This window comes from Oryx dammah, unplaced genomic scaffold (assembly GCF_014754425.2).
Source record: "Oryx dammah isolate SB20612 unplaced genomic scaffold, SCBI_Odam_1.1 HiC_scaffold_13, whole genome shotgun sequence".
NCBI classification, from domain to species: domain Eukaryota; kingdom Metazoa; phylum Chordata; class Mammalia; order Artiodactyla; family Bovidae; genus Oryx; species Oryx dammah.
In genome coordinates, this window is record NW_024070197.1 from 59,267,002 (window position 1) to 59,293,220 (window position 26,219).

Here is a 26,219-nt window from a genome sequence, read left to right on the forward strand (position 1 = left end):
ATGCTTACCCTTTAGATCAGTCCTGTTCAATAAAAATAATGAAAGTCACATATGTAATTTGAATTTTATAGTAGCCAAGTCAAAAAAGATGTGAAAAGAAACAAGTGAAAGCAACTTTAATATTCCAACACAGTATCTAAAACATCATCTCAGCATGGAAACTGATATAAAAAAATTAATAAAATATTTCATATGTTTATACTAAGTCTTCAAAATCTGTAAAGTATTTTATTTCACACTTACAGATCATTTCAACCTGGACCAGGCACATTTTAAGCCCTCAATTACCACACGTGGCCACTGGCTACCGTACTGGACATCTCAGCTCCAGATGCCACCTTTAAGTGTCTGTGAAAAGTCACTTCATGCTGATTTCATAAGTACAGTTTTCATTTCCCTTGGATCACTGGTTGTCTCCAGCGCTCCATGCCTGCGTGACGGGGGCAGTGTACACCACTTGAGAGTAACAGTCTTAAAGAAGCGTAGTCTACTGATGGACTTCCAGGCATCAGCATTTAAACGCAAACACACTCAGACAAAATCACAGCTCAACCTGTGGATCTGAAACCTTTTTCTGCACGGTGACCTATTCCTGCAGATGGCTGCGGGTCCCTTCTATCCAGGTCATAGCAAAATGAAGACAGGAGTCTCATCAACTTTAGGGAGACGGGGGTGGTCTCTCATGCCCTCTGTACCCCAATTTGATTCAAAGTTGGACAAGACACAGACTATCAGTTGAAGTGTGAAAGTCGCTCAGTCGTGTCTGACTCTTTGTGACCCCACGGTCTACACAGTCCATGGAATTCTCCAGGCCAGAGTCCTGGAGTAGGTAGCCTTTCCCTCCTCCAGGGGATCTTCCCAACATGGGGATCAAACCCAGGTCTCCCACATTGCAGGTGGATTCTTTACCAGCTGAACCACAAGGGAAGCCCAACAATACAGGAGTGAGTAGCCTATCACTTCTCCAGATCTTCCCGAAGGAATTGAACCGGGGTCTCCTGTGTTGCAAGCAGATTCTTTACCAACTGAGCTATCAGGGAAGCCGGACTTACAGTTAAGTAACAACAAAAAGGAGCTCTTTCCAGGGTGGCTCTGTGGTAAAGAACCCGCCTGCCAATGCAGCAGACGCCAGTTCAATCCCTAGGTCCGGAAGATCCCCTGGAGAAGGAAATGGCAACCCACTCCAGTATTCTCACCTGGAAAACTCCATGGACAGAGAAGCCTGGCAGATGACGGTCCACGGGGTCCCAAAGAATCGGACACGACTTAGCGCCTAAAAAACAACAAACCCAGAGAGGCTTGAGGTGGCCGGAAGGGTCCTGCGGGCGGCGCTCTGCTATTCTGGCTGCGCCCTGCCCTCCATGCACGTGGTAGGTGTGCCCCCCTCTGCACCTAGAGGCTGCACATGGCTTTGGCCCTTGGAACGTGAGCCACCTCTGAGCCATGAGCCCGAAGCGCAGCGCGTGGTCAGCAAGACTTTCTCCTCCTCTGTCCCAGCCTCCAGCGGCGCACACTGACCCTGGGCAGCCAAGGCAGGTTCCATCTAGCTCGGCCTTCCCAGCAACTCCCGATGGAGAATGTCACTGGAAGGAGAAATACACCTCAGTTGCTTTAAGCCCCGGAGACTTTGAGGTCGTCTGTTATTATAGCCTAGCCTGGCCTGTCCTAACACATCGCTCAGTCGTTGATGCCCTACTTGTGACGTCAACCATTCCATCCAGGGTCTCTCCCTGAATACTTGGGCCTTATCGTATCTGCTATATAACCCAGGCTGGTTTTTACAGTGGTTTCATTACCAACCATAAAAGCTGTAACAGTGGAACTGTATAAACAAACCGAACAGTGTTTTTACTGTAAAACATGAATGTAATATAAATATTTGTCTTTGCCTTCTCTCAGCATCTGTAACGAGGGCAGAAAATCCGCGCCATATGTTTACAGCACAAAGGGGGAAGAAACATGGATCCCGAGGATTCCTCCCTGTGGGGGCCGGCTGAGCCCCTTAGTATTTTTAATTCGTCCATTTCCTTTCGCGGATAAATTCTCCACAAATCCTAAAACCTTCACGATTCTGAGCTGCCAGATTCAGGACTACCTCTACAGGAGGGTCCCTGCTAAGGAGAACACAAACGTGGGGCTATGAAGTCGGCGTTTCTGACAAAGACGACGAGACACCACCCAGTGAGTCGTGACAGCTCTGTGGCCTGTCCTGAGTCCAGCTCCACAAACGTGGACAGGAGATCACTCCTCTGAGCTCCAAGTGACCCCTCCGGCCTCAGGCTGGAAGTGCGTCTGGACATTTCGGGTCCTGGGAACGCCTGCTTTTGTTTTTCTTTTTGCATCCTCAGGGGAACAAGCATGCAGCTGAGCGTGTGGAGCGGCCCCTGGCTGCCGCGGGACCTCCTGATTGAGTGGGAGGGGGGTTAGTGCCACTGTGAGGTCTGAGCCAAGCACAGCCTCCAGCTCCGCACGCGGGGAGCACCGGGGCATGTTTTCATTCCAGAGCCATAATGGAGGCCTTGATGTGCGGTCGCTGAAGCCTGCCCGGAGTGTCTGCTCAGCCTTCTAGGACGCGAGCCGAGGCACGGGGAATGATTCCACTTCCTCCTGGCTGGCACACGGACTGGAAGCTTCTGGAAACCGTCACCGTCCCACGGGATCCAGTACCGCAGCGAGGAGGCTTCACTGGGGCAGATGTACCCAGGAGAGGCACTGGCTGGCATCTGGAGGGAAGAAGGGGACAGGAAGACCCCGAGGGGCTGGACCCAAGACAGACAGGAGTGGGGAAGAGACCCCAGAAGCTGCACCAGCAGGTGGGCCGGAGTGCGGCCAGGAGCCGGCACTGTCATCCCTCTCCATCCTGACGAGCACCCTGCAAGGAGAGCAGCGCTCCCGCTTCCCCAGTCAACTGGAAGGGCGCCCAGGCTGAGAACACACCCCACCAGCAGATGGAGAGCCAGGACGCCTACGCAGGTCGGGCTGACTCCACACTGCAGGCTTGTGAGCATGAACGTGGCGGCCGGAGTCAGAGAGAAACCCACGTACTTCCAGCCGACTGCTCCCACAGCATCCACCAGCGACGGGACACAGGGCACGGGGTCTGCTGCTGCCTGGCTATTACTGAACCTGGGCTGGCAGCTAGGGCCTGCCCGACTCCTGCCCAACTCACACCCGCACCCCTAAGTGGAGGGTTAGTGATAATAATACTATTATTAATGTACACGTCTGTCAAAACACCTCTACTCCCGGAAGGCAAGCACAGAATCTCAGGTACTACACAGGCTCGCCATCCAGTGGGATGCCTGGCATACAGTAAAGTTCCAACAGATGTCTCTGGCTTATTCAGCCAACGATCAGTGTGTGATGTGAGCAGTGCTGTGACGGACACGTGTTTAAAACCAAAACATGGACTGTAAGCTCCTTGGAGGCAGGGACCTTTGCTTTCTTCATCACCGCCACGTCTCTCAGAGAAAAGGGGGTGCTAAGCCTCTGCTACGAGAAGGGAAGGGAGGGAGGGAAGGCAGGCAGGAGAGGGTAGAAGCGGTCCTCGAGAGCTTTGGGGAAAGAACGCACACGGGCAGAGACTCATAGCATAAGGAGGTGCCCATCAGTTAGGTGGTGACCGTGGCTGAGGTTGCCCTAAGCAAAGGAAGTCCTCTGGGCCGAGAGAGAGAGTCTGGTAACAGCCGTGGGTTTGGTACAGCTGGGACAAGGAGGAAAGCAGTAGGAGGGGAACCTGGAGAGGCAGGCAGGGGCCAAACCGCACAGGGGCCTCAAATGTCTTTTTTTTTTTTTTTTTGATCTTGTAGAGCACACACCAGGTACCCAGGTACTGTGCTAAGTATCCAGGTACCATTCTAAGCACTTTTTGTGCAAGAGCAGCTAATCTTCACAACCCTGTGACTCAGATACTGTTAGCATCCCATGTTACAGATGAGGAAACAGGAAGTGAAGGTCACCTGGTTCGTAGAGAAACAGGATTCAAACTGGGGCAGATCAGAGCCCGAGCCAGTTATTTATACTGGTAAGACCTCGCTTCTAGACAGATGACGCAAGCACATTTCAGCATCCCCTCCCACAAAGGTGCCTGGCCCTGAACAGGGACACACTGAGGCCAAAGGAATCCTTTCTGATTGGCATCATGCTCATCACGGGGTGCTATTTACTCTCCTTAAATAAAGTCTTGATATACCCTGATCTGTCCACTTTTAAATTTAAAATATATACTCTTTTTAAAAAAAAAAATCTCTATTTAATTATACAGCATCAGTGAAACTTCACTTGGGGAAAGATAATCTAACATAAATGAATGCTTTCAATAAAAAAGGCTGTAATTTAAAATAAATTATTGTGTCAGAGAAAAAAAATTTACTCTCTTCATAGGAAAAAAAAATGACTAGCTGGTAGTAGGGACTCCCGCTCAATTAGAAAAATCACGTCCATAGCAAAGGACCAAATAACCACCCCAAAGTCCTCCCCTCCCCAGGGCCTTTCACTGGTGGTCCCAGCCACCAAGCCTGTACAGCCTGCTCCAGCCTGAGTCTCATTAAGGCTTAGAGTCAATTAAGCCACCGGTTGGAACAATCATTCCTCCTTTGCAAAGTATTGATATTTTTTTTTCCTGGCCGCTTTAGGGCTTTTCCAGCACTCACGGGGAGATTTATGTTAGACAATTTCTTTCTGATTAAAACAAATCATAGCTCAACAATTCTAATTTCCTCCTCTCTGAGCAAGAAATGATCAGAGAACTCTGAAAACAGTGATCAAACCCATCGTGCAGAGGCTGGCACTAAAAAGCTCCATAAAAACACTCAGGAGAGTGGTTCTCTCTCTCCCTCCCTCAAGGCTCAGTTACCCTCTCTGGGCCACAGTTTCCCCATCTGTCGAGTCAGCGGTGGGGGGTAAACAGGATGATCTCAGCAAGTCCTTTTCAATCCTCGAATGCTACCATTTGACGACACCAGTCTACCAAAATGTCATCCTGTAATCCAAAACTCTCCCTAAAAAAGACAAATGACCTCACCAATTCATGACTGAATCTTCCATTGTATCACTCTTGCACAAACTAGCTTCCATCTTTGCTGGATCCTCTACAAGTAACGGCTAAAGAGTTACTTCAAACCCAGTGGGTCATATATGACTAAAAAGAACTTTTTTTTTTTCCCACATATACCTTAAGGAAACGTGGAATTATTTCTGCTCTTCTTCGACGTCTCCCCAGAGCCACTGGCAGGCATGGACGGAGGCCATCAAGCCTACGATGACTCTGATCACCAACCTCGCTGCCAAGTGCCCCAGCATCTTCTCCAAGGTTGCAAATTTAACCAGAGCTGAAAATAAACATTACCCAGCTCTCACTTACCCACATTCCCAGACCAGACAAGCCATGAACCACCCCGAGTGGAAGGCAGTTCTGATGATCACTGTGCGTTTCTAAATGGTGCTGCATGAATTCTGCATAGATTTACATTATGGAGAGTCGGGCTCAGTCCAACATCAACAGTGCATTTCTGCTCCTCAGGTGCACAGCACTATCCACAAGAAGGCGGCCTCTGGAAGGGTCCAGACGATGGGAGAAACCGCATGAAAGGAAGGGTGTCTGCAACAGACACTCTGCAGTGCTGGGACCTCCCTGGTGGTCCAGCGGTTATGACTTGGACTTCCAGTGCAGGGGGTGTGGGTTCAATCCCTGGTCAGGGAACTAAGATCCCAGACGCTTCAGGCCAAAAATACCAAAATATAAAGCAGAAGCAATATCATAACAAATCCAGTAAAGACTTAAAAAACGGTCCCTGTCCCATCACACAGCACTGAGCCCGGGCACTCTAGAGCCCGTGTGCCCTGGAGGCCATGCTCTGCAACAAGCAAAGCCCACAGGCCACAAAGAAGCGCCCGCAAGCCCCAGCAAAGACTCAGAGAGGCAAGAAATAAGAAAAGAATCTCTGCAACTTTGACAACGAAAGATCTGGAGTCACAGTTAGCTTTGCAATTGTCCAGGGATGGAGGCTGGCCAGGCTTCTACCGGAATGAAAACGGCCAAGTTCTTCAAAGGTGAGGCCAGGAGAGGACCTAGGGCTGCAGGGACGAAGGCTGGTGCCGGGCTAATCAGAAGCAGATTGCACCTGAGCCGTATGGCGCCCAGCCAGGGCGGACGGCTGGGTAACTGCAGCTGACAGGGCTGCTCGGAGGTCCCCAGTGCTCTCCTGGCTGCTGCCTCTCCTCCTGGGACAATCAGCATGACCCTGTGGCTCTCAGCATTTTCTGGCTGGAACAATAAACTGTCACCCTACTCCTCAGAGAGGGCTGCAGATAAGTGAACATGTTTTTCTCTATTTTCACGGTTTCTACGCAGCAGGAACCTTCCCCCACACCGATCTGTTAAAGGCTCTCAGAGCAGGAAACACTACAAGGAGAATTAAACGAGGATGCACACACTTGATGCTGCACATCAGACACGTGAACTAACCACGTGACTGGACATGCGAACACACGCGGCTGCTTTGGAAGTTCACAACTTTCACACCTTTGCACAAACTGGGGAAGGTTTGTATGGAGGGGACGTACTGTATACTGAACTGTCCTAGAGCACCCACTACTTAGAGTACAAACAGATGTTTAATGAGCAGCTGTACAGGTTTTTAAACAGTCTAAGAATCTCCGGGTTAGCTGGTGAATGAGGTTGTAAGAACACCACCTGATTTTTGTAAAAAGAGGTAAAAATCCGGCCACGGCTTTTATTAAAAAAAAAAAAAAAGGCACACCGCCTAACTGCAGAGCAATACATTACAACCTCCTGCAGGGGCTCTGAAACCCACACTGCTGGGCTCCACCTCCAGAGACTCTGACCTAGAAGGTCTCGGGCAGGGGGAGCCCGGGAATCTCCATTTCCAACAGGCTCTCAGGTGATGTTGACAGTGGGGTCAGGGGCCAGGCTCTGAACAGCACTGTGTAAAATCCCGCTCCACTGGAAACAGGGGCTAATCGATGAAGCACTACTCAGATCACTATCAGATGTGCCCTATCCTTTCCTTCCTTAAGAACAGCACTCTCCCAGCCACCCCTTTCATTTCTGTCTGCATGTTGCTCACAATTTGATGTAGATTTCAACATCCTGTAATTCATCAACTAATTCTCTCCTGGCTAAAACATTCCAGGTAATTAAAGTTCAGTAATAACTTATTCTTTCTGCTCCAGCACCTGCATTTCATCTGTTTATTTTCCCGGGAGTCATGAGTCTGAAGGGTTGTCCAAGTGCCATAATATTAGTACAATAATCAAAGTTAATTAGTCCCTCTCAGTAAACAACAACAACGCCATTACAGAGATGCAGTGAAGTTTCTCCCGGCTACCCACTTTACAGATCACAGCGAGGCTGGAACAATCAGAACCTGAGAACCGCCAGGTAGATGCGGGCAATGTTCTTCAGTCATTTAAAAGGAGACTCTGCGCTTGGCTCACGGTGATGCGTTAACTCCAAGGACGGCCCAGTGGGTCCGGGCTCTGCACCTGGTACCCACTGAAGGGCACTAGAGCAGACGGGTTCTCCCCAACTGCTGAGCCTTACCACATGAATCCCAAACTCCAATTTAAAAAAAAAGGGGCCACAGGATGCAAAGAAATAAGAGGGGCCAGCCTCTCAGCCAACTTTCAGTAACCTGGTGTCATCAATAACTTTGGATTTATTACTTACGGAATTGGAGAGATGTGAGTGCTCGGTAGGGTGTGATGAGAAGGCTGGTGGGAAAAAGACAGGAAAGATTCTGCCTTCAGTCTTTGGGAGAACTGTCTAATTACAAGATGCGTAGAAACAGGATAGGCTGCCTTTGCAGCGAGAAGCCTAACCACCCCCGGAAGCATTTAAGCCAAATGCGGGGGAGCTCTGTTCAGAGAAGCTGTGTAAGTGGTCTCCACGGTGGAAGGAGGTGGGACACGGCAACTGAGACAGCTGACATCCCCCTAAGAACGTAAGCCTGTCTGCACTCGGAGGCCATCTCTGGGCGAGTACCCACGTCTTGTCCTTTGCACCCACTGTCCAGATTCTAAAATCCTATTCCCCTGAGGCCAGGACCCCTTATTCGTCACCCACCGCTATGTAACACGTTTCCCAAGGTGCAGAGGTTTAAGGCAGTAAGCATTTGCTGTCTCACTGAGATTCTCTAGGTCAGGAAGAGACGGTTCTGACTCAAGATCTCTGGTGCAGGTGCCACAGACCTGTCAGCTACAGCGGTCTGCAGGCTTGACGGGGGCAGAGGAGTCCAAGAGGGCTCCCTCGGGAGGCCTGTCACATGGGGCTCAGTTCCTTATCCCAGGGGCTCTCCACAGGGATGCCCGAGCACCCCCACAGCATAGCAGCTGGCTTCCCCCACACTGAGCAATCCAGGACGCCAGGCAGGAGAAGGCCACCAGCTTTTTTATGATCCTTCCTGTGAGTCACACTCCATCATTTCTGCCATACTGTATCCCTGAACGGTGACTCGCTATGTCCAGCCCACACTGGAGGGGAGGAGACTTAGGATCCATATCTGAAGGGAAGGGGCATCCAAGAATGTGTAGGGATTTCCCTGGTGGCCTAGTGGTTAAGAATCCACCTGCCAATGCAAAGGACGCCGGTTCAATCCCTGGTCCAGGAAGATCCGACATGCCGCAGAGCAACTAAGCCCATGAGCCACAGCTACTGAGCCCACGCGCCCTAGAGCTGGTGTTTCACAGCAAGAGAAACCAGCACAACGAGAAGCCCGTGCTCGATGCAACTAGAGACGGCCTGCACGCAGCAACAGAGACCCCGCGCAGCCAAAATAAAATGAAAATAAATATTAAAATAACACTAAAAAAAAAAGGAGGAGGAATGTATGGACAGATTTTAAAACTACTGCAGCCACTTAGTTCTAAAGTCTTCAAAATCCAGGCACATCTGCGTCCCCAGCTGACTAAGGGGCAGGGGCTTGGTCCCAGCTGAGCTCCCGAGGAACGGAGCACTGGTCCTGCCAGCCACGCTCCGCGAGCACTAACCCTGGCCTCTGCCAGCACCAGCCAGTGCCACACCAGGGCCTGGGTGCCAGCAACACAGCCAGTCACTTCCCCACGCCCCTCCTGGCCCCCGGAGCAGCACGGAGCCCTCGCCTCGCCTCAGCTCATCTCAGTGTGACCTGACACTCTGACGGGAAGAAGCAGGGAGGCCAGGCTCCTTCCGAGGGCTCTAATCAGTATTTTTTTTTTTTTAAGATATAAGAGGAAACACATCTTCCAACCAGATTTGTGAGAGTGTGCCTACTTTAGGGATCTATATTTATTGAGCAAGCTGGCTTCTCCAGAAACTACTTTCTTTTTTTTTTTTTTTTTTCTGAGTCTTTACTGCGTGCTGGGTTCTGTGCAAGAGTGTGCATAATGAACCATTATCAGGACCATTCCCCTTCCACAGGTAAATAAACCACGGGCATAACCAAACGTGCCCAGCGAGGCGCAGCAAGCTCACGTCCGGATCGGGACTGGTTCCCAGGGCTGGATGGCCCCAGGGCTGGGGTTCCCTCTACTCCTCTGGGTTGCCTCCCTGTGAATTAAAGCTCAGTCGACTTTAAACGCATGCTTACAATAAACCTTAACCTTTGGCAGCGTGAGCCAGCCCACCCTGAGACCCTGCCTCGTGTACAGGTGTATCTCTGGTTGGCCGTGCATGGAAGGTTTCACTGTCTCAAGGGCTGTGACTCCTCTTTCATCCAACAACGGCTATGTCTGAGACTCTCTGTAGATGCCCCATAATAAACATGAAACTCAGTCTCACACGTACTTTTTTCCTCTTAAGTGATGGAGCCTAAATGCCTAGTGGCCAGAAACAAGACCTGTCGACCACTGGCTGAACATCATCTGAAGATGAAACCCATCTCTCCCCAATATGTCGAAACTGTTTAACAAGAACTCGGGGGGTATTAATGAAAGGATGCATCTGCACTGAGCTTCACGTGGCTGGGAGTGGTGGTTTGGAGCTCTCCGTCTATGGCTTGACTTTGCACTCTTTAAAACTCAGCAGAAAATCATAGCCCTTGTTATGCAAAGGTTACAATGGATGTAAAGTTTGAAATATTCAGTTCAAGACTGAGTGAAAAAACCAACACATGCAAATGAAGACAAGGAGATGGTGATCAAAGACAATGAATAACAGGCAAGATTAATAAGTCAATGCAAAACTTTCAGAATGAGACACGAAATGGAAAAACTTAGGAGGAGGAGAAGAACCAATCACAAGTTTTAGGCATTCTGGAGACAGAGGAAACTCAGAATATTTTAGCAACCGATTATGTCTATGAGAGGGATGAATAATTTATTATCTGATAAAGAATCTTTCCTGAGCCTGTGACAGGGAAGGGCAAAGAGGCAGCTGAAGTTCAACAGTAAACACACTGTGCAACTTGAGATGCAAGTCTGAGAAGAGCTTCCTTGGGGAGGGGAGGCTCAGCAACTGGGTTTCAAAATGCCACCACCAGTAAGGCTCTCTTTGCTGGAGAACCACAAGGACCCTTACATCATGGACAGAGAAATCAAGCCCACGAAATAGGCCCGTCCTCCGCCACAACACGCACCAGTCATTCTGGACTGGGTAATGAGATGGGCTTTGGGGTCGGGAGACACGGCTGCACACCTTGGGTCTACTATGTAGCTCCCAGCTGTATGAGCTTGAGCAAAGTCCTCCCCCTTCTTCCAGCCTCTAAAGCCTCATCTGCAGGATGGGTTTCACACATACACAAATATTTCACTGCTAAGTGCCAATAAGCAGAGTGCCGAGTACAGAGACAGCTATGACTACTCAATCCTACCTGCAGGTGATAAGGAGATGACATTTGGTAAACAAAAATGTCCCAAGGTAGAATCTTTCTGCCTGTGTGTGTGTGTGTGTGTGTCTGCTGAAGTCAGACACGACTGAGCGACTAGGCACACGTTGATTAAAGCAAGTGGTTTATATAGTTCTTGCTGGTGTACAGACTTGTTTACACCATACTTAAATTTATTGAAAATTCAATACTATACATAAAAACAATTTTTAAAGCAAAGAAATGAGGAACAAATCTAGTGGCTGATGTCGGATGAACTTTTCCCAACAGTCCATAACTATTAAAAAGATTAAGAGTTTTTATATCTCTGTTTAGCTAGAGATCACTCACAATAACGGGGAAGAGACTTACCCGCTGTGATGCGCTGAGTACTGATCAGTTTTTGCAAGCCAAGCTGCCTGACTAGACAGACATCAAGCTTGTAGACTACCCATCCCACATGCCTCCCCTCAACACACACACATGAAAGAAGGCATCACACCCCAGGCCTTCTGTCTGTAAAGGCAAAGTGTCGGATTTAAGCTTCTCCTATCAGAGGAGAGTGGGGGAAATGCCCACAAACACTAAAGCACACAGGATCATGAAGTCACTGAGTGGATGAGAGAGAGTCTAGAAGTAGCTAGATTGCTCCAGCGGCTCTTAGAAGTTCGAGCAATGTTTTAGGTGGCATCCTGCCCGCCTCATTCCTTACTCCCACGTTATGAAAACAGGTTGTCAGCATCCATTAAAAGCACAGCAAACTGTCTAACACGTAGGCTGGCACTAAGCGTTCCATATCTGACAATGATAGTGAAATCACTATTTTCCGATGCTTATCAATGAGGCTGCAGGATGACATAACACTGTCAGCTTTCCACCCAACTTCACTCCAACTAGATAAACAGACCGAGTATCAACTCCATTGACAACCAGAATAATTACGACACTTCAGTCCCCCCAGCATCAAACTGCGTGGCAACACCCAGCCGAGCACGCACGCTCTCCCCGACACGTGCACATTCCATTACCTCCGACTAATAAATCTTTTCTCTGAGCCCTCGTCTCCCTGCTTTCTCAATAACCGTTCTAATATAAACCACTGCATGCTGTTCCTGATGACTGATCCCTTAACAATCTTCCCTAAATATATGCAAAGTGTGTTTCTCTGTAAATACAAAGGAAAAAGCAATCACATCAATAATTAAGATGGCTTTTCAAATGACAGTTGAGTGCTAATATGAGCTCCACTGGAAAATACTCATCAACAAACTAAATACGCATTTATTAAAACGTAGGAGTCCAGACATATGAAGACAGAAAAAATTCATTGCAACTCCACTGGAGTCATGCTGATGAACACACTCCCTACAGCTCCTCTTTCGGCCACTTGGAGAGGCTAAGAAAAGTAAACATCCCCTTGTACTTTCATGTATGAATAAGAAATTATTTTATTATTATTACTAGCAGCAGCAGCTAACTAACATTTAACTGAGTACTTAAGCTCAGCAATCCCACTTCAGGGCATATATCCAGAGAAAACAGTAACTCGAAAAGCTACATGCACCCCAGTGTTCAATGCAGCACTATTTACAACAGCCAAGGCATGGAAGAAACCTACATGTCCATCAACAGAGGACTGGATGAAGACAATGTGGTGCTTAAATGCATCAGAATACGGAGAGAGCAGCATGGAAACACTACCACATGCAGAACAGACGGCCAATCTGCTGTGCGACTCGGAGCTCAAACCAGGGCTCTGCAGCAACCTAGCAGGGGAGGGGCGGGCTGGGAGGCAGGTGGGACGGGATATATGTTTACCCATGGCTGATACACGCTGACATACGGCAGAAACCAACACAACGTTGTAAAGAGGTTATCCTTCAATTAAAAATAAATAAATCTAAAAAAAGAAGAATGGTCCCCTGTGGCAGAGCGGAGAGCCAACTTTGGATGGAAATGTGAGGGACTGAACTTTACGACAGCATCACTCGGAAGACCAAAACAAATAAATGACAGCATCAGCGCATGACGGAGGGCCACACACAGGTAAGAGCAATGAGGCAGCCGTATGCCCTGAGAACAAAAGACTCCCTCTAGTATCAAGAGCTAAAGAAAAAAATCCAGGTGCATAGCAGCATGCAGGTGTGTTGGCTAGTACACACAACCTTTTCTGGAAGAACATACAGGAATTAGTTAATGATATTTACCCCCGAGAGAAGAACGCAGAGGACTTTCACTTTTCATCATATACACTTTATGAAGATTCAAACCATATGCACATAGGACCATTCATTCTCTATACATCTCTAAAGATTACTCTATACCACCTAGTAGAGGTTAATACATTTTTCTAACTCTGGAGTTAGAAAGATGCTAAGATAACTAGGGGAAAAAATGGGCCCTTTTTTTTTAATTTAACTCAAAATAATGAATCCAGTGAGATCAAGACAAGGGTTCATTTGAAATATACTAAGTTTGAAATCATGCTTGAAAAAGCAGAAATAAATTTCCCTTTTCTTGACTTTCATAACTTAGCCCAGAAGGCCGGACGTTCTCTTTAACAGACCATGGTCTATTTCTTTGGATGGCAAGAAATCTTCCACGGTGTTCAGAGGATGAAGACAGTCTTGGCAAGGACTATCCAGCCCCCTCCACACCTGGCTCCAGCCACCTGTCTCCCTCGCCCCAGAGCCACCATACAGACCACCCCCTCAGCCCAGTTTGACCCTTCTTCCCAATCCCTCTTGATCCTCCTGAGATCTCAGCTCAGCCACCTCTTTCTCAGGGACTCCAAATGCCCCCTGCCTCTCTGGCACTGTTCACCATTTTGGAATACCACTCTGCCTCATTTCAAGTCTTCACTGATGTTTATGTTTCTTTGGCTTGATCTATCTTCCACCCTCAGCGGAAAGCTCTAGAGACAGTGGCAACACCTATTTCTCCTTAACGCTAGACAGCCAGTACCTATGACAGAGGGGCACTTCACAGGCTCGAGAATGAATGAGGTCTGTATGTCACGTCAAAGCCCGGTGATCAGGTTAAAAAAGAAAAAAACTCACTCAACAGTTGTGTCACTCTGGCTCAAACCCTCTCATGTCACAGTGACTCTGAGCCCCTCCCTGCAACCTCCTCACCCTCCACTGGGCTCCAGGCACACGAGCGGCCCCACTGAACCTACAATCCCCCAGGCACATTTCCACCCACTTTGCACGTGCACGCAAAGTATTTCCCCTGACGTTTGCACGGCTTACTTCGCTATTTCATCAGGGCCTGGATCAAATGTCACAGCTTTAGAGGGGTCTCTGCTGACCACCCAAGCTGAAATAGTCCACGCTGTCCACTCCTGACCCCTCACTCCGCTTCACTGGCCTCCACTGCATTTATAACCACCTGACATCACGTTAAACTTTAATTATCCCTTTATGGTCTGTTTCTCCTACCCAGAAGCTGATGAGGGCAGGTATTTTGCATTATTTGATGCTATATCCTTAACCCCAAGAGCACTGACTGCCCTCAATACATGTTTGTGCACACAGGCATATCAACACCCACATGTGCACAGAGGAAAGCTAAGAGGAAAAACTGAGATGGGCTAAAGTCTGCTCCTTGTCATTCCAAAAACCACATACAACCTCTTAGTCACACTCAAGGGCGTCAACCACATTCTGTTTTTCTCAATAAACGAGCTAAATGAGTAAACATTCTCGAACCTCTGACTAATAAAGCAGATGACATTGACAGAGAACTATAAACAAACTATGAACGGCTTGCCTGTCCTTCCACTCATAAATAAACAAAGAGAGTATGACTTTAACAACAAAGAAAACATTATTCCAAGAGCAATAAACTTTATGAACTGTACTAAAACCTTCAAGTGTTTATCTCGGCATGTATATTCGACAATCAAAAAGAAAAATGTGAGCGCTCGCTTACCCATTCTCCTAGAATGCGGGACACGGCTTCATTGGCTCGCGCCATGTTCCTGCAGGCCAGGACCACGTGTGCGCCATGGAGGGCGAAAGATTTGGCAGTTTCAAACCCTGTGGTTTAAAGGAAAGTCCGCATTAGGAAACACGAATGCAAAAGCACCAAGCCATGACGCCAAATGGCCTTTGCTGAGCACCTTATGCATTACTCCAGTGGTTCTCAACCCGACCGGATGTGCCCCCTAGAAGAGATCTGCAAATATCTGGAGACATTTTCAGTAGTCAGCAAATGTCTACTGACTTTACTGTGGGGCAGGAAGCGGGGTGTACTACTGGTACCTAGCCTGTAAAGGCCAGGCATGCTACAGAATATCCAATATGGCCCAGGACAGCCCCAAAGCAAAGAATCATCTGGCTCAAATGTCTACAATGTTGAGGTTGAAAAAACCTGCCCCAGGAACAGAGCGATTTCAAAGGTGAAGGCCAAGCCTTAGCAGAGCTTGGGGCACAGCCAGCCTTTGAACGACTGCTTGACAACAACCAGATCCTGTGCTGAATACAAAGAGCAAGAATATGCAAAGACTGAGACGTGGTCACTGTGCTCAGGAGTCCAGAGTCCAACCAGAGAGAACAAACCTGGAAAGTAAAGCAAGCATCTGCTAATAAGTTCCGACAGTGCGCTCTGGACTACTTGAATCCAGCACCTCCGCTTCCAGCAATGGCAGCTCGGTTTCCTAGACCCACACACTCGCTGAGAACAATTAGAAAGCTGGACCAAAGAGCACACATGTTCACACAGACACATGCACACACACCCACTTAGAGGGCATCAGAGGAACGGTATGATTGAGAATCTGGGGGGCTAACCTCTGGAGAAGTTGAAAGGCCAAGAGAGGCAAGCCAGCATCTGGTGCTTCTATACCCAATGAAAATACTCTTCAAAAATAAATGGAAACAAGACTTTTAAACAAACAAAAGCTGAGAGAATACATCCTCAGCGTGTCTAAATAGAGGAAATGCTACAGGATGCTCCTCAGATAGGAGGGAAAGGACCCTAGATAGAAATCAGGATTGCAGAGAATGACAGAGTGATAGAAAGGGTAAACAGATGAGACACTCTAAATGATGACAGTAACAGTCTGTAAATTTAACATACCTAGTGAGCATTACTATACTGACAATAATGACACATAGCCCAGGAGGTAAGTACTTGAGATTCAAGTATTCTAAGACCCCTGCACTGCCCAGAAAGTGCTAATCTATATAAGAACCACAGTTGAGTCAAAAATACAGGATGCTATCTCTACAATTACCACTGAAATAACAGTAAAACAATACCAACTTAACCTGTTAAGGGAAGGGCAAGTAGAATAATTTTTAAAAAGAAAAAAACAAGGAAGAGGAGAAAAATGGAATATAGAAAAGTAACATAGAAAGCCAGTAATAAAGTAATATATTTAACCCCAAATATATCTGTAATCCCAGTAAAGTGAACTAAAAACTGCAATCATAACACAAAGACCGTCAGACTGAATAAAACATATATATATATACACACAATACGCTCCTTACAAAAGTGCATATGTTTTGTTTTATATCCTTAAATATAAGGATAAAATATTAAAAGAATGGAAAAAGACATACCATGTAAAGATGAACCAAAAGAAGTATAAGAGAAAAACCTGAATACTTCATAATTTTAAGTTCTAATCTATGAGGAATATGTGACAATTCTAAATTTACATACATACACACATATGTCAAAAGTTGACAGAATTAAGAGGAGAAATACACAAATTAACAATCAGAGTGAAAGATTTTAACATATCAGTAACATAAAAATAAGCCAATAAACAGGAACTAATAGAAGACTTCTGACTGTAACTGATAAACCAGAAAATATTAAATCACTGATAAACAGTGAAAATATTAAACTCTAAACACAATAGCAAAACGTATGCTCAAGTACTTCAAGGATATTTACCAAACCTGAACATGTGTGGGGCAACAGTCTCAAATTTCAAACAAACATTAAAATTGTAAAAGATGCCCTTTGACAATAGTAGAATAAAATTAGAAATCAATAAAAGATCCTAGAAAATTCCCAACTGGAAACTAAGCAACACATTTCTAAACAAAAATTATGACTCAAAAATTTACAATGAAAATCAGAAAATACTTTAAATGATTATAAAACTCCTACATGACAAAACTTATAGAACATAGCTAAAGCCTTGGAAAAAGGACAATCTATACCCACAAATACATACTGGAAGAAAATATGAGTTCTATTAGGCATCTATTAAGTTAGAGGAAATTTTAAAGCAGCTGATTACCTAAAGAAAGTAGAAGGAAGGTAATAAAAATAAAACAAACACAAAATACAGAGGAACAAAGAATCCAAAAATCATTGCCTTGGGGAAAAAACGAATAAAGCTGACAAAGGGCCAGAGAGACAGACAGACAGACAGAGGCAGCACACACACTAGCGTAGACACCTGAGTGAACAAGTGAGCACACAACGGCAGACATCAAGGGCGAATGAAGGACAGCAGTCAAAGTCTACGAACCCCAAAACAATCTTAAAAAGATACAGTTAACAACCTTACTCCAACAGATTTAAGATATAGATGAAAAAGACAAATTCCCAGAAAGACACAACTTAAAACCTGCTGCAATGCAAACTGGTACAGCCACTATGGAGAACAGTGTGGAGATTCCTTTAAAAACCAGAAATAGAACTGCCATACGACCCAGCAATCCCACTGCTGGGCATACACACTGAGGAAACCGGAATTGAGAGAGACACGTGTACCCCAATGTTCATTGCAGCACTGTTTATAATAGCCAGGACATGGAAGCAACCTAGATGTCCATCAGCAGACGAATGGATAAGAAAGCTGTGGTACATATACACAATGGAGTATTACTCAGCCATTAAAAAGAATACATTTGAATCAGTTCTAATGAGGTGGATGAAACTGGAGCCGATTATACAGAGTGAAGTAAGCCAGAAAGAAAAACACCAATACAGTATACTAACACATATATGGAATTTAGAAAGATGGTAATGATAACCCTGTATGCGAGACAGCAAAAGAGACACAGATGTTTAGAACGGACTTTTGGACTCTGAGGGAGAGGGAGAGGGTGGGATGATTTGGGAGAATGGCATTGAAACACGTATACTATCATGTAAGAAACGAATCGCCAGTCTATGTTCGATACAGGATACAGGATGCTTGGGGCTGGTGCACGGGGATGATCCAGAGAGATGATATGGGGTGGGAGGTGGGAGGGGGGTTCAGGATTGGGAACTCATGTACACCCGCGGCAGATTCATGTCAATGTATGGCAAAACCAATACAGTATTGTAACGCAAAATAAAGTAAAAATAAAAATTAAAAAAAAAATAACTGCTGCAAGGAGAAAGAGAACAACTGAAAAAAATCTGGATTTTTTAAAGAAAATTCTTCTGAAAACTCTGGATCCATCTGCCTTGAACAATAAAGTCTACCAAACATTTATGAAAATAAAAATGCCAATCTTACATAAGCTCTTCCAAGTAATAGAGAAAAACTCAACTATTTCATGAGGCTCAAACTCATTGGTCCTTGAAAGTTGAAAGTTAAGTCGCTCAGTTGTGCCCGACTCTTAGCGACCCCGTGGACTGTAGCCCACCAGGCTCCTCCATCCATGGGATTCTCCAGGCAAGAATACTGGAGTGGGTTGCCATTTCCTTCTCCAGGGGATATTCCTGACCCAGGGATCAAACCCAGGTCTCCCGCATTAGAGGCAGACGCTTTAACCTCTGAGCCACCAGGGAAGCCAGTTGCATTGGTCCTTAGGGAAATGCAAATTAAAATGCAAATTAAATGCAAATACAAATTAAATTAAATGCAAATTAGATGATATCTACTGCTACAATGGCTAAAATTTTTAGAAATTAAAAAATAAATAATGACCACACCAAATGTTGGCAAGGATGTGGAGCACCTAGAACTCTTATATGCAGCTGACATGAAAAGAGAAAGGAAGGGAGGGGAGGAATTTAATTTCAGAACTTGACTATCACCCGCTATTCTAAAGTGTAAAAGACCACACCTTGTAAACTGTGTGGAAAATCACATAGAAAACGCCGCGACAAAGAAATCAATTCTACTGGAGAAGGCAGCAACGTAATTCAGCCAAAGCCACGTCAGATGATCACAGATTAGTGTTTCCAAGATAATGTTCGTATATATGAACGATCGGAGCATCGTTATCTTACTGAGACTGCCACGTGAAAGAGGCAAGCACAGGTAGTTCACTCAAACCACTTCCGCGGATCTAGTCTTCATGGAGGCCAGACTATTTATATAAACTCGCTCTCAATGGAAGCCAGCACAGCACAGTGGAAACTCAGACTCAGGAGTCGACACATCTGTGTTGATCCAGCTCTAGCTATTTATGAGCTATCAGACATCAGGCTGTGCCTTTAACCCATCAGAAACTCGGTCATCTTTTCTTAATAAAACAGGGAGTGAACAGTAAACGCACACTAGGAGTCTAATGTTAACCATAGTCAGTGGGAAAACAAATGTTAACAGCCCATCCTTTCCAAAATCCACTTCAGCAGGAAGTCTGGAGCTTTCTCTCTGATTTGTATGAACTAGCAAATATAGCTGGAGAAGGCAATGGCACCCCACTCCAGTCCTCTTGCCTGGAAAATCCCATGGACAGAGGAGCCTGGTGGGCTGCAGTCCATGGGGTCGCCAAGAGTCGGACACAACTGAGCGACTTCACTTTCACTTTTCACATTCATGCATTGGAGAAGGAAATGGCAACCCACTCCAGTGTTCTTGCCTGGAGAATCCCAGGGACGGGGGAGCCTGGTGGGCTGCCGTCTATGGGGTTGCACAGAGTCGGACACGACTGAAGCAACTTAGCAGCAGCAAATACAGCACAGCCACCATGACTGAAAAACTCTGAGCTCTGCTCCCAACACCGACCCGTGAGTTAACTAGTTTCAACACCAACTAGAACTTAAAGAAATTAGCTAGAGACTTCCCTGGTGGTCCACTGGCTAAGGCTCCATCCTCCCAAGGCAGGGGGCCTGGGCTCAATCCTAGCCAAGGAACTAGATCCCATGTGCCACTACTAAGACCCAGCACAGTCAAGTAAATAAGTAAATATTTAAAACAAAGAAAGAAATTAGCCACAAGATCTACCACTCCATTTGTCTAAGCACTGGCTTAAGAACACACTTGACCTCCGTTTATGCCAAGCTCTATAGCCCCAAATATAGTCATTTATCATTATATCAGTCCTGGGTGTTCACTGGAAGGACTGATGTTGAAGCTGAATCTCCTGATGTGAAGAGCTGACTCACTGAAAAGACCCTGATGCTGGGAAAGATTGAGGGTAGGAGGGGAAGGGGACAACAGAGGATGAGATGGCTGGATGGCATCACTGACTCAATGGACATGAGTTTGGGTAGATTCCAGGAGTTGGTGATGGACAGGGAAGCCTGGCGTGCTGCGGTTCATGGGGTCAAAAAGAGTCGGACACGACTGAGCGACTGAACTGAACTAAAGGACAACCTCCTATACCTGAATCTGAGGTCAAAATACACACAAAAAATTTTCAAATCTGAGATATCATACATCTCAATCTGCTTGCCTCCTCTATGGTGCAGGTACTAAAAGGTGCTCAAACCCGTATCTTTGAGGCAAGAAACAATAACATGAAATTCACTTATTTGGATCCATGACACCAATTTCACCCCTTGTCACCAGTGAGCAAAAGGTGCCCAGATCATGAGGGAAAGCAAGAGAGGTAAAACACCAGGGAGCACAGCCCTGCCACTTCAGAGCCGCACGGGCCCGAGCGTGGGATGGTCTACTTGACCAACGTGCCACGCCCCTCAGGTCAGTGACATGCTGGTGGCCACAGGGAGGCCTGCACTTGCAATTGCAGGACCTTTCACACCCACATCTTGTTGGAAAGGATGGACTCTGCGTCCCTAATGACGTCTCCGGGTCAGAGCAATCCAAAGAAATATTTCACATCACTTTTTCACCCAAGAGTATAAAAAAAGTCAGCTTCCCTGGTGGCTCACCAGTAAAGAATCTGCCTGCCAATGCAGGAGACACAAGTTCAATCCCTGGGTCAGGAAGATCCCCTGGAAAAAGAAATGGCAACCCACTCCAGTATCTTTACCTGGGATATCCCATGGAGAGAGGAGACTGGTAGGTTACAGCTCATGGAGTCACAAACAGTCAGATACAACTTAGCGATTAAACAACATAAAAAAAAATTACATGGGGAGTGGGGGGAGATAGTGGAGGCAATGCCTCATCACTCATTAGCAAAAATAATTAATTGATGTGTTTATTTATTTATTTGGCTATGCCGTGGTTTAGATGTAGCACAGGAGCTCTGTGGCTAAGACTGCAAGCTCCCAGTGAATGGGGCCTGGGTTCAATCCCTGGTCAGGGAACTAGACCCCAAAAGTTCACATGCCACAGCAAACTTTTTTTTTTTTAATGGATTGAGGAAGCATCAACACAATGCAGGGCCAAGCAGGTCCTAGGGCTTTATTTATCTAGTTTACCAGGATAACTGCAAATTCCTTAGAATCAGTGCCTTTTCCATCTCTGTGTCTGGTTCAATAAATACCTGCCAAAGAGACAAATGTCCTTACAGGTTGACTAACAGGCTACAATTCTGGACTGTTTGAAAACAACCCAAGCTGTGAAAACACCCCAAGTTGTGAAAACACGGATGGCCCTCAAACTTCCTTTTAGACCACAAATAAATACTGAAATCCTGCAAAAATACCAATCATGGCAGTTTTGAATGACACTATCTAGAAGTGGGGGGGGGGTACAGGATTAGCGGGGGGAGAAGCATGCCCTTATTCTATCAAAATTTATTTTCCCAAACATGCCATCTCAACGTGACAAAATAAACAATGGCATCTGACTTCTTATTACCGAAAACAGCACATCTGATGCTGAGGCAGCAACAGGCTGTGGATGCCAGCCTGCACCATCTCTGCCTAGATGACTCCTGACTGTAGTCCTGGTTGGACTACCTGTCCCTGCGTCATGAGAAATTACTCTTCCATCTATCGTCCTTTATCTAAGCCATGCGTCACACATCGCAAGTCGACTTTTAAGAGCGGCAGTGGACAATTCCAGCTTTTTATCCTGTGCAACTGCCTTGGGAGCAAAAACAAAGCAGGGATATTTCAAAAGACGATGGTTTAACAGGAAGGACAATAACACTTTTATAGCAAACCATATCTCTTGTGTGTGGAGTTTTATAAAAAAAAAAAGTTTAATAATGCTACCTACTGCTCAAGTCCAGGAAAAGCCTATGAGAATAGCATCCCTCACTCCGGTAATACCAAAGCTGATGACCAGTTTAATTAGCTAAAGGCAGTAGTGCTAAGCCAACTCTGCACAGCGCCAAAGTTTGTGCAAAATAATGAAGGCAATGGTTTACTAAATTTAATAATCTGATTCATCTTATAAAAAATTAACTTCACGGCAATGTTTAAATTGAACCAGCTTAACTGCATGGAGGTGGCAAGAGTGTGTCCTGAGGAATATTTAAAGCTAATAATATCAAGAAACTAACAGAAGACATTTTAAAGCAACGGGCAGCACTGGTTTTCTAGCACTTGTTATGTCTGATCCAATTGGGAAAATCAAGTCGCCGTGGGGGTTTCATATCCCCCTGACCTAGGTTTCAAGCTTTGCATATGAACATTAAAGGGAAAACACACTTCAAAGATATGAAATGCCTGCTTATCTTACACGAGGTTTCCTTGTCTAGAATCAAGGTTAGAAACTGGTGACCGTGGAATGAATCAAGCCCATGGACTTGCTTCCTCTGGCCCACGTTTTGCCTCCCTTCATCCCTGTTTCTCTGTCCTGCCTTCTCTTCCATCCTTCTATGCTCTCTTCCTTCCTAACATGACTCACTTGCCAGCATTAAAAAATCAGGGAGATTATATATCCATATATCCAATGGCAGATGTCCAGGTTCTCTGTAAAAGCTTACAATCAAACCACACTGGGGCCCCGACTCCACTGGTGATGAGCAGGCCCAGGAGCCACGGTGGGCTAGACACGGGGTTCAGGCTCCCCTGTCACCCATGGTCACCCCAGAAGGCTGGCATCACCCGCCAGACCACAGTAGACATCGGATGCTCAGATGCACATCGTACGGGGAGGAGCCCTGCTGGAGACAGGGGCTCAAGCCTAACCACAAAACTGCCTCAGTCAGAATCTTCATGCATGATCTGCTGAATCTCAAAGGCGGCTTCACCCTAAGCTGCTTGAGATGCTGTTTAAGGTCCGTCAAACCCCACTCCATCAAGCGCGAGAAGGATGCTGGCGACGCCTTCAGACCAGCAGCAGCGCTTGGCTGTGCACAGGCAGATGCGAAGGCACCCACGCAGGGGTTTGGGTCTGTGGTGCCGGTTCCTTTACCCAGCTGCCCTGCCATCCCCTAGAGTCCCTGAGTGGTCACAGGAACACTGGACCCAAAACTACACTGGGACTAAGGGGCATAAAAAGGAACCAATCAAGCCAAAAAAAAAGACTGAGTGCATGGCAAAACGAGATCAAAGACTGGTGAGAATTTAGGAGTAGAGTAGCGCTATGAATTACTACCGATGCTGCTGCTATTAGTGTCTACTCCATTGACGATATCTCTGGGGACTCCCTGATGGTCCAGTGCCTAAGACTCTGTGCTCCCAATGCAGGGGGCCTGAGTTCAATTTCTGGTCAGGGAGCTAGATCCCACACGCCTCAACTAAAGATCGGATACAGCCAAATAAATGAATAATAATAATAAAAAAAAAGACGCCTCTTGTTGTCATGCAAAAGATGGGCTACTTGAGGATACTGAAGCCTTGTAACCAGTCAGAAAGGATGAAGTACCTTCTTATGCTAGACAGCCAAGGAGAAAATTAGAAAACCATCGGGAAGCAAAAAACATACAAAGCCTGAATCTAAGTCTGAGGCGGGATCCAGGGTTGGCAAACGGTATACCCAGACAGGGAACACGGGGAGCTGCAGGGATGGGGTGGGCGGGGGCGGTGGGTTGTGGCTGGGGGGACGGAGCAGGGGCCACAGCCAGGGAGGCTCGCCGGCAGGTTGAGGAGACAGAGACAGAGCCGCAAATCCCCCCAGGAGAGCCCCAGGCTGGGAAGCCGGGCCCACAGACACCGACAGAGTTCCCGCTCAAGTCGGGCCAGGGACAAGGCCCTTTTCTTCCTCCAGTGCTATGAAGCTTCCTTCCGGTTTGAGTTTTTTAATTTTCTCCATATTGTGGATTTACTTGGGCAGTGTCCCCATTTACTGTAAATTATGGTTTTAATTATCATTTTTATTAAGATGCCCAAAGGAGCTTGGGGCTTACAACACCAGTAATTTCTAATGGGCTGTTATTATTAATTTATAATTGTGAAGCGCTGGAGACAAATGTTACTTGTAACGGTACACAATTAAAAGGCCACAGAGATGGTGATTCCTCTCCTCCACACCATCCCCCACCCTCCTATCCTAGAACATACCAGGACACTGATGTGGAGGAACCAATCAACAAGTTACAGCATCTTCCAGTACAAGCCAGCTCCCTCCCTGCAGAGCGACCATCGCGTACGGAGCAAAACGACGAGCCTCATGTCTTCCATCCTGACTTGGATTTTGGGACAATTCAAATCTGGGTACAATGCTCACCTTAAGAAACCACTCGCTTTAAGGACGTGGGTTTCGCCTACATTCTCTAAATGCACAAGGACCATACTGTCCTCACCGATCTGACTGTAAATGAAGCTTGGCGGTACGACACTGACCAAGATGCTGAACTCTAGTGCTTCCAGGCCGCTTCCCGTCAAGTTCAATACACAGTCACTGCAGCTCTGAGATCACAAAGGCAGTGAACAGATAACCCTGAGAGTTTGGAACTCATGCTCGCTAAACACTAACCACACTCTCCAACTCTTAAGACATTATAAAACTACAACCATCTCTCCGGAAGCAGTTAAGTCACAATGAGCCCTGCTTTTATATGTGTGCATTCTACACTGCTACATACAAGGATCACTGGTGACTCTTCCACACTCCTCACAGGCGGTCCTAGATATAAATATTCACCAAAGAACAATGCCAATTCAAGCAGTGAGAACAGAGAAGCAGGAAATGGCTGGTTCACTTGGAGCATCTTTCTGAAGCATCAACAGGCTGTGTTTACGTGCAGTAGTGTTTTGTAAAGCTGTATTATCAATTCCAGCTGACTGCCCGGGATCCCTCAAGAGGCAAGACTGACCCCTGGGCTGCCACTGAGCCGGATGAATAAGTTCTTACCTGACCTGCCAGGAACAGTCCAGATCCCAGTGTGTTACGAATCACAGTGAGAAAAGCACCCAGAGATTACAGTTAACATGGTCCTCAGCAGCCCAACGAAGACACGTTCTATAAGCACAGCTAAATCAAACAGCATCCGTGTCAGTGAGGATGCAGGACAAACAAGCAACCTCACAGATCGAAAGGGGAGGGGGCTTGGAAAGGAAGACAGAATGGCTCAACATCTTTGGGGGTGACTGGACTATATCCAACTGTTCGTGGACAAGTCTTTTTGCCCAATTATTTCATAACCAGAAATGCAGCCAATAAATGTCCTTCCCCACATGAGCTAGAATGTGAGAGGAATATTTAACCAGCCTTATTTGTAACAGCCAACAACTTGGAATCCACCTAAATATCCATCAAGTAGGCAAAATAAATTACACAGCACGCACAGCAGAGAACAGGGTGAAGGGAAGAGGAGAAACCAGGAAACGTGCCCATGTTCTGTCAGTAAGAAAAAAAAAAAGAATCAAGGTACAGATTAGCAGGTACGTATGAGCCCACTGGTTGAAGCCAAAATAGGGAATGTTCATGCTCAGATGTGTGATGATGTTGATTATTTCAGCAAAAGAGCTATTACTGGTCAGAGGCGAGGAAGACTTATTTTCCATATGATTAACATCTATGCTACTTCTGTTTTTAACACACGTGTGTAGAGCCTGTTAGGATAAGAAACTCAAAAAACTGAATGGTATCTAGTGGGTCATTTCTAAGTCTTCATAAACTTTGACAGAGAGAAATCAACACAAGGGAGAAAGGAAAACCTATTCTTACTCCAAATGATGCATTTTCTGGGCATCCTGATATTCAGAAGACTGCAAAGAGAAGGTGTGGAAAGAGCGGCCCTGGGTGGGGGGTGCGGGGTGGGTGTAATTTCATGCTGGGTGCTGTGCCGTTGCTTTCGGAGACTCAGCGTCTCATCGAAGGTGCACTCCACAGAAGCCCTAAGAAGCATCACTGTCCTCACTGCATACTCGTGAAAACCCATAATCCCAGAGGTTAAGGGACTGAGATCAGAGGGTGAAAACCGAGATGGTTGCCCAAGGGATGGAGCCTAAGCTCAAGGCAGGTGAGCCTTCAGACCA

The 26,219-nt window shown here is 46.4% G+C and overlaps 1 protein-coding gene across 2 annotated transcripts in view; it reads right to left on the reverse strand.

Moving 5' to 3' along the window:
- Window positions 1-26,219, reverse strand: part of WWOX (WW domain containing oxidoreductase) — a 906,401-nt gene that overhangs the window by 839,258 nt on the left and 40,924 nt on the right. For both annotated transcript variants that reach the window (XM_040253481.1, XM_040253480.1), the window contains exon 5: window positions 14,736-14,842. In XM_040253481.1, coding sequence (XP_040109415.1) covers window positions 14,736-14,842 — 107 coding nt within the window. The remainder of the gene's footprint in view (window positions 1-14,735; window positions 14,843-26,219) is intronic.